Source organism: Leptidea sinapis, chromosome 18, assembly GCF_905404315.1.
Source record: "Leptidea sinapis chromosome 18, ilLepSina1.1, whole genome shotgun sequence".
NCBI lineage: Eukaryota > Metazoa > Arthropoda > Insecta > Lepidoptera > Pieridae > Leptidea > Leptidea sinapis.
The window spans coordinates 9,179,988-9,191,990 of NC_066282.1; the positions used below are offsets into that span (position 1 = coordinate 9,179,988).

General features: G+C 35.9%; 1 protein-coding gene across 1 annotated transcript in view; it reads right to left on the reverse strand.

The window, feature by feature from the left end:
- Positions 1 to 12,003, reverse strand: part of LOC126969523 (cell adhesion molecule Dscam2-like) — a 72,051-nt gene that overhangs the window by 19,644 nt on the left and 40,404 nt on the right. Inside the window, exons 15-22 of the mRNA XM_050814988.1 lie at positions 10,141 to 10,322; positions 9,219 to 9,342; positions 7,934 to 8,063; positions 5,787 to 5,971; positions 4,081 to 4,257; positions 2,460 to 2,689; positions 1,842 to 2,002; positions 424 to 575 (exon numbers count right to left, since the gene is read on the reverse strand). Coding sequence (XP_050670945.1) covers positions 424 to 575; positions 1,842 to 2,002; positions 2,460 to 2,689; positions 4,081 to 4,257; positions 5,787 to 5,971; positions 7,934 to 8,063; positions 9,219 to 9,342; positions 10,141 to 10,322 — 1,341 coding nt within the window. The remainder of the gene's footprint in view (positions 1 to 423; positions 576 to 1,841; positions 2,003 to 2,459; positions 2,690 to 4,080; positions 4,258 to 5,786; positions 5,972 to 7,933; positions 8,064 to 9,218; positions 9,343 to 10,140; positions 10,323 to 12,003) is intronic.

Consider the following 12,003-nt stretch of genomic DNA (forward strand, 5'->3'; position numbering starts at 1 on the left):
GTCCTCCTTTAAACTTTCTTTTTGTTTGTTTCTTAATTTGTTTCTTATCTAATATTTTTAAATTTTGAAAATAGATTTAAAGAGGTTTCCTTCCGTATATAACTTAGAAAGACATGATTAATTTAAGAGTAAAGTTTACCTAGATTCTGTTGATGAGTGTACCAGGTTAAAAAAAGTATTGTGTTAAAATTTTATCACTATGTGAAGTCATATTTAACTTTCAATTTAAATATTTTTGGAAACACATAAATTTAAACTCAACAGTATCAGCAGAGTTCTTGATGGCAGGATCGGCTACCACAAGTAGCACCTTAGAAAAGTGAACAACTCGCCCCACGATGTCCCGACTAGCAATCACATTGTGTGATATTTTATATATTATTCCTAAGATATTAGGCACAGTTTAAAGTTTAGCCAACTTACCACCTAGTACGACTTCACCACCAACGGGGACGTCCCTTGTGCCAGCGACCCCGGAGCCAGCCCACTCTAGCTTCAACGCGAGAGGACCGCAGCCGGCATCAGACCACATGCTCGTGTCGAATATCGCGTGGCTCGAATTCGCTCTTATCCACCTTCATAAAGGAATATTATATTACTTTATTGATATACGATACGATATTACATTGTTGTTATAAGATATAATGGATCATCGACATCCCTTGATTGTAGTCTTGATCATTGACCTCATAACCAACTAGACTCGTATAATGTTAACACCAGGAAAAAAAATTTACACTTATAGTGCCTACTACTCGGCTAAGTCGAGTTAGTAAGTCTTTTGTGGGGCGTTGTATATGCTTTTACAACAAGATCCCAGACACTGTGACACAAATTTACAATACATCAAAATTACATACAATTACAGACAATTTTACATTGTTACCATGTTTTGAAGCCCACTGAGTTTGTTGCGCCCATTCTTCTCAGGTCTGAGGCATTCCTTTTGAAATGGGTGGAAGTTTTTGACTTTCTATAAGTGATTTTATATCCTATTGTAAATTTAAATATTTGAATTTGAATGTCAATAATTCAGTCAACTAACTGAGGTGAGCGGAATATATATTGTATACTGAATGCTCATTGGTCAGGTAACGGTTACAATTTATCGTAATTGGCTAGGTAATTAATAATCACATCAGATTGTCCACAATATCTACTAGCTACTGTAGATTAATATAAGATCTGTGGTCCTACTCTAATATCTGAAAGTGTTTGCCCTTTATCAAGTGTATGAAGGTAGATCTTGATAGGCATCCATACTTCTTCATCCAATTGCATCAAGCCTTTCATACAAGCTGTATTAATAATGGTAAGCTTGACTTTATCAAAAATGCCATCCAAATTTGTTTATATGTGTGGCCTTACAACCATTTTTCATCCATCCTCTCTAGACCATATCACCTGAACATTCGATTTTCAATGATTTTAATTAAATCTTTTTCAATTCCATTTTGCAGCATATATTTTCTCAAAATTGATTCATTTATAATTTTTTTGATGTCAGTTCAAACACTAACACCTCTTCAGAAACAAATCGCGCTCTGAGAGAGAAGAAACGGCGCAAGAAACTCTCCCTGCATTCTTTTTTGCACTGTTTTTAATAAAGAATCAGAATCTAGTCCCAGGCTGTCCGGTCGCTTAGAGATTCAGTTGTAGAGTAGTAAGATTTACGACACAGCCATTTTTAATAAAACATTTAAATTTATTTATAGATAGTGCCTGAACGGCACTTTATACTGTATATATTACCTAGTTACATTCATTAGTCTCTCTTGCGTGAAAATGTAATATAGAAGTTTTTAGTGTAACCAATGAGCAATATGGTGGTTACGTCTCACCTAGCATCTGGCGGGGCGACAGGCGGGCCTCCTGAGGTCCTCACAGAGATCTCGGAGCCTGGCGCTCCGCCTGCAGAAGCGTAAGCGCGATACGCTGAGCCGCAACGGAGCCCCGACAGAATAACAGGACCGGGGTTCACAGATTGGATCCGCCATTCTCCCTTCATTATAGTTTTAGATACAAACATTATAGCATTTTTTTTATTTAAAATGTGTTTAAATGTACTTGTTATTATAAAATATAATTGTATTAAACAAAACTGTATCTCTCCATAATATTACTAATTAATAATATTACTCTATGACTTGCGAGCATAAAAATCGGCCATAAGTTGGGATAGGTTCAATTTTTTTTATTTTTCTACTAAGATATCCTAGAACATAATATATCATACTTTCTGCCCATTCATTCAAGTTAAAAATCTGCACAAAAAATTATTTTTACATTTAGGTTTGCTGTTGTAAAGATGCATTTAAATTTTATTTCCCAGATATTTATCCATTATGGTTTTCCGTGCGGACTCCCCTCAAAATAAAATACAATATTATAATATACTTTTAGAGATTAGATATTACATTAAGAGCCTTGTGAAATGTGTGTTTTAATTAATTACTTACTTCAGGTGAAGCAAGACGAAAATGTAGAGTAAATGCCTTCGCAATCGCATGTCCAGGTGTCCTAGGAGCTGGTCGTAGGTCCAGCTCGAGCTCTCTAGACCGAGCTTCAATCAAGGCAAGTCCGGGAGGTGGCGGCTGTTTCAGAACGAACACTCTCCAAGTAATGGAGTCGGAACCGTGTGGGTTTTCAGCAACACATGTATAATTATCGGAGTGTGAGAGTTCGAGACCTGGGAAAGGAGAGATACTGATATTATTTGAACTTGAGTAAAACTATAGGTAGTATAGGTAGTAAAACTATAAGAGCCTTTCCACATATTACACTGTTACCCTCTGTGGGTCGGCGACTTATAGTCGTCAGTCATCAGTAAAGATGGGTCAATAGACACTGATATCACTCATCGTATAAATACCGAATGCCCGTACACATAAAGGGATGAGTTTACAGAGCAGCAATCGCACCGGCTATGATATACGGAGCCGAATGCTGGCTACCCAAAAAGCAGGACGAAAATCAATTGCACTGCGCAGAGATGGAGATGCTCAGGTGGGCAGGTGGTGTAACAAGGCTGGATAAGGTCAGAAACAAACACATAAGAGGCACCTTCAAAGTGAGACCTATCCCAGATAAACTGCAGGAGAGCCGTCTGCGGTGGTACGGACATGTTATGAGGCGACCATACCACCACGTGAGCAGAAAAGTGCTAGATACACAAACCAAACCCCGAGGACGAGGAAGACCCCGAATCACATGGATGTCTATAATAAATAAGAACCTTAAAGAAGCCCTAATAAACATGCCACCGCCACTATGCCACAGCCACCTGGAGACAATGGTACGGAGGGCCGACCCCAAATAAAATGGGAAAGGGCCAGACAAAGAAGAAGGTTAGCGACTTATCCTGCAAATTATATCATATGTACACGGTTTACGCATGCGATTGTACGTTCATTGCGATCTGCGTACGCCCCCCCCTAATAAGACCCACCCAATTGTCGACTTATACGACGTATCGTCTCAAGACCCACAGAAATATCAAACGTTGTCAGTAAGTTCAAGTAATATGTAATCGGTAAACTGTTTCATTGTATTTTTATGAAAAAGATACCTGTTGATATTTACATAAAAGCTTATAATTAAAAAATAAATTTGGATTTATTCGGTGTTTTAAATTAGAATTAAAAAAAATATTTATGAATGGACGTGCAAAGATGGGGACGGGTCACACACACACAAAATTAACAGGGGGCTTACTGACGTATCTTTAACTGTTATGTAATAATGTACGACCTAAATTATATATTTCAAGTTGGTTCAAAACCTTTTGAGTTAGTGTAGTGCTAGTGGATTATAAAAGACACATGAACAAAGTGACTTCCCCTTAATAGAGACATTAAGAAATGTGATAATGGACACATTCTTAGATTAATCTATCTAGCAGTTTAAGTTAAAGTAGTATTACTTATTTGTCTAAGTTAGGGCTAGATTGTAATGAAATTGGGGCAACATTATAATAACTATATTATTATGTTCCCTAAAGGAAAGAAAAAAATAATTTCAAGTATGTATATAAAATCTAGATTTATTTATAAACTTACGAAAAGAGATATCATTACTTACTCCTGATCACTAAAGCATCGCCATCTAGATGGAAGGGCGCTCTCGTGTGCAATGGGCTGTTTGCTCGAAGCCATCGTTTAGAAGGTGGTGGGACTCCACCCACCACACATCGTAGTGACAGCGACCCACCAGCAGAGCCAACAGCCACTCCACCAAACGAGGAAATCCTTGCAGGAGCTATGAATACATGAAACCCTACCATAATTCAAGACCAAAATTAGCCAAATCGGTGCAGCCGTTCTCGAGTTTTAGCGAGACTAACGAACAGCAATTAATTTTTATATATATATAGATAGATATCGTTGTCTTGCACCCATAGTACAGGCTATGCCTAGTTTGGGGCAACATAATTTGTTTGCTGTTGGAATTTTATTTTATGAGACAAAATAACGACAGGAGCAAGACATTCATTTGATGGTGAGTGATACGCCCCAATATAATGCGATGCCGCTCAGAATTATTGAAACACCCAAAATTCTTAGCTGCACCTCATCAGTTTGAGACTAGATGTTAAGTCTGTTCATTCATCAGTATAAAAGTATTAATATTTATGTGGTTAAAGAAAATGACAATTTATATTGCATAATAGTAGTAATATAAATAAATTTAACACTTCAGAACTGTTACTTTTATCCATAATTTCGACGACTCTCTGACGAATTTTCGATCAGGTCATGTGTCCTGACGTGAGTTTAATATTTTATACCCATCCCAAGAAAAAATCGAACACGCAAAAATTTTCAACGCTATAGAAATTTTCACACACATTTCAAGCACATACATACAGTTACCTAAAACCCCGGCTAAAATCTCTTGTATGTTTCCTCTGATGTTAGAAGATAATGTTGGCTACAGTGATGACTTACCATCAGGTAGACCCGAACCTTATTCCTCCTATTTGATAAAAAATACCCTAAGATATTTTTAGGGTTCGCTTTGGTCGTCTAAGAGAAACTGATAAAATTTGAAAACAATCAAATCTTGTATGCTTTGTTCAACTCTCAGGTTGTGGCTTCATCAATAGGATCTACTTTACAGGTGACAACCACGAACTAGTAAAAAAAAATAAGGACTACGTGTCACCTTACATAACAGTGTAGCACCAAAACAAGCAACTACAGGCCGATAGGCAGCCATTATGAGAATTGTCATCGTCTGTGACAGATTAGTTTGCGTCTCAATAAAATATTTTAAAAATGCCGTCGTGCGTTGTGAAAAAGTGTAAAAACGATATTATATAAGTATTTGTGGCTTTATATGATTTTTTAAGGGAGAAAAAATGTGTAACTAGTATCCCACGTAACCGCACACACACTAGCATAACGGTGCTTCACTTGCTAATATCACGGCGAGTCCTTCTTTTTTTACTAGTCCGTGGTGATAACCTGCTCAACTCCTATGTTTGCATATTAGGAAATTGACTTGAGATGTTGCTCTTGCTAATCTAAACAATTTATTATGTTTTTAAAGTGATAACCCACACTTCTGGGATTAATCGTGCATCGATCGTCGGCCGCATCGTTCATAAAAATTTTGTTTTCAAATTTTATTTGTGTGCGAATGCCAGAAGTGAGGGTTATCACTTTAAAAACATAATAAAATGTTAAGAGAAACTGCACAAATTAAAACAGCAAATGTGGATACAGGTGTAGGCAAGAGTGAAAGTATTTATTTTGCTGAAGCTTAGGAGTAATGCAAGGACTTACCTAACGCAGTTGTTTGACAAGCGACAACGGTCGACGTAGGCCCTTCACCAGCGTTAGTAGATGCTCTGACCCAGGCTTCATAAGTCCGACCTGTTCGCAGACCACGCAAAGTCTTCATACACTCTATAGATACGCCCTCATTTTCTGTGCAAGCGCTCACTCTCGTGATGTTCGCTTCTTGAGACCTAAATGTAGAAGGAGAGAATAACCTTTGCAAAATTTATAACTAGTGTGGGTTATAAATATTGAAACAATTAAAAAATTTATAAATTTTTATGTTTTACGGATTACGTTGACAAATTTTGATCCGTTTTAGAAGACACCGGGACACCGCGGAGGCGCGACTGACCAGTGGGAGGCTTCTTTGCACTGGATGCCGGCTAGATTATGGGTACCTCAACGGCGTCTATTTCTGCCGTGAAGAATTAATGTGTAAACATTACTGTATCTCGGTCTAAAGGGCGCCGTAGCTAGTGAAATTACTGGGCAAATGAGACTTAACATCTTACGTCCCAAGATGACGAGCGCAATTGTACTGTCGCTCAGAATTAGAATTTTTGGGTTTTTCAAGAATCCTGAGCTGAACGTGCTGCTCGTCTCGTCCCTTTATTTTCATTAAAAAAACTAAACTAGACAACAGAGTCATGACGCGTCCGAGCTGGTCACGCCACCAAGTTCGTTGCGCAACTAAACGGACACCAGATGAGTTACTTTCTATAGAGCTGTATATATTTTGTTGGTAGCTGTGACTGTTGTGCCTCGTGGTGTTCCAATGATATATATCACTTAATGTCAAGCCGACATCGGATCGCTTAATAAGTCTATAACAAGCATTAACGAAATTTTCCATGTAAAAAAATGCGTAAATCCATAGATTCGACAAATTCCAGGCCTGCATTAAAGCAAAAAGTAATTCCAGATAGTGTTAAAGTTAATTTTCAATTTTTCGTCATAAATCGAGAGGTATGGATTATAAAAATAATTAATAATCTGTTTGAGCTTGTGCCAATGCCCTTTCATACGACACTCCGAACATAAACGCTTCAAATAAATTTAAATAAATCCTTTTTAAGTGATTAAACATCCTCTCTATACCATCTTTGCCTCATTTTATCTGCAGTCCCCCTGAAAACGAGATCTAGAAACGTCTTGAAACGTCGGGTTAACTAAAATAATAATAAAAATGTAACTTTTACGCAAAAATCTACTGTAAAACCACAGTTCAAACACAATCTTTTTTTGCCGAGACTTCAATAAATAAATACGAAATACTAATTGTAATACGTTTACGTTTTAGCGTCATAAAATATAAATGCATGCAGGAATCCAGACTAAGCATAGTTTCTACTGACAAAATTTTTAGTATTATTTTTATTGAAGTTAAGCTATATTGATATTTTTAAGAGACGAGGAATGCTGTTTGCATTTATGGGTGATAATAGACTGTAATTATTTATTAATATGTTACAATTATTGTTGGACTTGATTATACTAATTATAAAGCGTATCGAAGGTGCAAAGATCACAAAGTAGTATTAGGAAATACTATATTTGTATCATCTATAGGCCTCTTTTGAGAAGACCACAAAATACGGAAAAATGAACCTTCAATGTTCTGTGTGAGCCCTAGAAGACTCAAGTTTGCGCGTTAGCAAATAAAACAAAATTGTCGCATTACCGCTCTTTGACAATTCTCTCCATACCTCTGTTCTCTCTAATAAATTTCAAGCAATTTCCAGTACCGAGGTAATCAATGCGAAACATAACTATAGGGTGCAGATCCAGCCCCATTTGGAAAACTACTCTCATTTCTGTTTTTTTTTTTCAATAATATTATATAACTATAATGATGAATGAAAAGATCTACAAGAGAAAAATCTAAATTGAGACTTAAATGAAAACGAGGACGGAGATGTTTTGTAGATAAAAAATTTTCTTATTTTTTTTAAGTTTAAATAAAGAATACGGCATTTTGTGAAAATAAATTAGTTCAATATTTCTCCAAAAAGTCAACTCGAATAAAATATTATGAGATGATTTTTGTAACCGGTTTTAAAATAAATAAAAAACATAAATTAAATGAGGCCTGGCAAAGTATGAGACCTATTTATTAATATTGCATAGTTTGATTGTAACTTCTCACTCACCCAGATAAATCCTTAATATAGAGGGAGTAGTGTGTAAGCTTCCCGTTGGGTTCAACGGGTGGTAGCCAGGATGCACGTAGAGATCTCTCGCTCAGAGCTATCAGCTTGATGCCTCCTGGTGCACTTGGAACTAATGGCAGTATGTCATTATCAGCCACAGACAGAGCTCACTTAATAGCAAGGGAATACTCTCCCTCCTTACGTCAAGGATAAGTTATATCGGTTTGTAAATCATAATATAACTAGCCGTCCCCGCCCGCTTCGCTGGGCGAATTTTAAAAGGAAATACAAATACAATAAAGAATAAACCATCTTAGATAAATTTCGCATTGAATGGTGGTAGTTTCATATCGATACGATCAGTGGTTTAGGCGATAAACAGCCTCAAACAATGACCATTTTCACTATATATATATATGTTGAGCGCAAGGTCGTTCGTGTGGAAACTTTAATATGCCAACCACAATGTCATATTGACTTGCCCAGTGAAAAACAAACACATATCGTATACTTTAATGAGGAACTGTTTGCCTTTCACAACCACTTTGTCGAATCAATCACCGGCTGAGGTTTTCACGAACCGATATGATTTAAATACCTTTAAGCTTAGTGTATATTCCCAGTTTAAAGGCCGATAACGCATCTCTTGGCCCTTGGTGTTGCGGGATGATAATGGGGGATTGCCTTAATACTTCACATGACTTGAAACTTGCACGTTTCCCCCCTCTTTAAAAAAGAACCTACGGGCTATTCCTGACTATAATCTATCTTTGTGGCAAATTCAATTGAGATGTAATCAGCCATTCTGTCGCGATTGACTCATAAACTAATAATAAGTTAATAAATGGATTTATGATAATATTATTTACTGATAAGTAAACAGGACTCTCACATATTTTATACTTTAAATTTAAGTACAAATATGGGGCAAAAATATTTCCGAAATACAAGCAAATGTTTAAATAATCATCACTAACAAAAAACGATCAAGTTACCAATAGTGCGAACCGACGGGCACTATCGGCAATACTGCTCTGACGTTTTATGACCAAATCAGAAAAAAAATGAAACATTTCATCTTTCTGTTTAAGTTCTAGATTAAAAGATGTAGTTGGCAATGTGACAATATCACAGTGCGATGTGACTAGGGTGAAGTAATTTCACTGTTGTCATTATCACTGTTGTGGACGCATAAAGCCACTCAACATCAGATCGTTTTCCCGTTCAGTTTCATCGCTTTTCATTTCATTTCAAGTACTACTATTAATACTGCATAAAAACTCACCATCTTCATCGGTTCTACAAATTTGTGGTGCCGCCATTGGTCCATCGCCAGCTGCATTGTGTGCACGCACCCTTATCTCATACTCCGCAAACGGTGTTAGCCGTGCTATCGTTGTTTCTTCTCCCTGTATTAAAATTATTCGTGTATTTAATACCTACTGCAGCTTTATTATATAAAGCAATTTCTACGGCTTGGCTGGGCTTTTTTTCTGAATGATTGTCAACGTCAATAAAATTATCACTAGCGCGCAGCAGTAGTTAAAATAAATTGGAACATTGACAAAAGTGTCACTGAAGACCAAGGATAGTGACAACAAGCTAGCTACTTCACAGTCGCCCAATCTTGGAAATTTTTCAAAAATTTTCCTCAAACCTTGAGGAAAAAATATTTATAAAATGGGGAAGCGTTTATATTTTAAATAACCAAACTAAATTTAATTTGTGCCCTTTTTAATATTTAAATTTTAATGGCTCTATGGGGTTTGTATGACATTTACTACATGGTGGTTTTGGAGATGTAAAACTGATTTATGATATACGAGACTTTATTTATTTACGTGTATGTGTGAATTGATGTATCTTCTGTATTGTACTTTAAGTATGTACTCAATAATTATAACTATGTTTTTACTTATTAATTTATATTTTTTTGACTTACCACGAGTAAGGCATTTAGTAATTGATGTTTGTGTATTTTGTTGCATCACTATGCATATATTATAATTGCAATGATTTGTAAATTTAATTGAAAATAAGAACCTGTAATACCATTCTGTTTTAAAAAGAGCAACCTTAGAGTTTCTTGCTCGTTCTTCTGAAATCTGCATTCCGAACGAGGTGTATGAAAAAATGACATATTTCAAGTGTAATGCAATTTACCTACGAAATAAAATATTTTTGATTTGATTTACTATAATTGGTACCTGGACTCTTAAATGTGCATCTTGTAAAGGCATCAATGGATCAACATCTCTCCGAGTATACTGTAAGGTGTAGTGCGTGATGACCCCGCCCCGGTCGTCCTCTAACGGCGGCCGCCATGACACCCGTAGTGAAGTAGACCCGCTGGGCACACAAATAACGCCTTCCGGACTGCCTGTAGGCGCTAGTAACCAAATAATGGAATATAAAAGATATTTCATACGCTCAAGGTATTTATTACATGATAAGGGAGCCGAGTGTGTCATGAAAGATGCTATAGCAATCTTCCTCGAAAAAAGATTCATATAACATGTTGGGAACATGAGCGAAAACGGGAACCGGAACTGGAATAGAACATGAGAAAATCTTCAATTCCAAACTTGCTAATTAATTTTAAAAACCCTTTTTCTATGCGGACGAAGTCGCGGGTATCATCTAGTCTAATATATTTTGATAATGCCGTTCTTACCAGAACATATTACAGCCAAAAAGTAGCAATGAATTAAATAGACTGATACTTATGTTATGTTCCATCATACCTCAAATCAATTATTAAATAATCGTATTCTTTTGTTTACTTGTTTTCATTAATGTAAGAGCTTAAAACGTTGAGAATATTTGAGCTTTCACAGGCAGAAAATTGATTTATTTTGAAGTTAAAGAAAATTCTTTTGTATATTTGTTTCGCTGATTCAAATGAGAATTCTTACTTTCCTTTGACAACATCAATCAAGAAATCAAGTAACAAATATTGGAGTAATTATGTCTGTCAACTTTTCTTTATGTTAATGCGTGGGTTGGTTAACATATTTTAATATTTCATTTATTATATTTTCTCTTGTTTGTGGAAATTTCAATTTGTTTTAGCCATAGATTCAATTTTAATGGTCTCGATTAAGTATAATCTTTAAATATTGTAAGTAAAACGCGATCGTAAGGTACAATGGATTGTGATTTCTTCGTCAACTTCCAGTATTCAACACATCAAAGTTAAGCAGTTTTAATTCTGCACGAAATTCTAAAATTAAAAAGCTAAGCAAAAAACAGCAAAAGTAAGTTGGGATCCCGAGTTGAGATAGCATTTTCCTTGCTGCGTCTCGCGGCCATTTTAAATTATTTAAAAAATCAAAAAGGAACTCCTTAATGAACCAGGTCCTCATTGTGTTCGTATTTTAGTCAAAAGGTTCCCGAGTCAATAAGAGTTGTAGAATATAAACTTATATTAAAAAGTGAAAGTATTTTATATTATTTTGTTTGCTTGTAATGGCTTAACGTAAAAACTAAAATCCGTAACTTAAGCCCCATTTAGACGGAGAGATTTTTTCGTCTCGAAGATACGATTATTAAAGGAATATAAAACATTTTTTTCGTTTTAACATTTGCTCTTCTAGCTAGTTGATTTTGGCGACAATTGCATCGGAATTGAATATTTATTGTGTTATATACAGAATTTCAAAGATATGCTCGTATTTCAAGGTTTTAATCCAGTGGCTCCCATGTCCTAGCTCCCATAGTCCCAAGCACGCGAATTTGGTTTAATTATTTCTGCTCTTCTAAGGCAAGAAGTAAGTAAACGGCAAAAGACAAAAAGGTGTTGAGTTCATAAATGGATAGCGAGAAGAAATAATTATAAGAACAATATTCTAGTATCCTATAAAAAATCGCTAAACTCGAATTACAAATCCCGCACTCAAAACGGTTCAAACTGATTTGCACGATACTCGTTAAAATTTAAAAAAATTACATACGAGATCGTATTTATACAAGTAAAGATTTTCATATGCAAGAATCTTCTTACTGTAATTTCACTGTCTAAACAAACGTAGACAATCCTCGCCTAGCGATAAGTGATATGCGAATCTCGT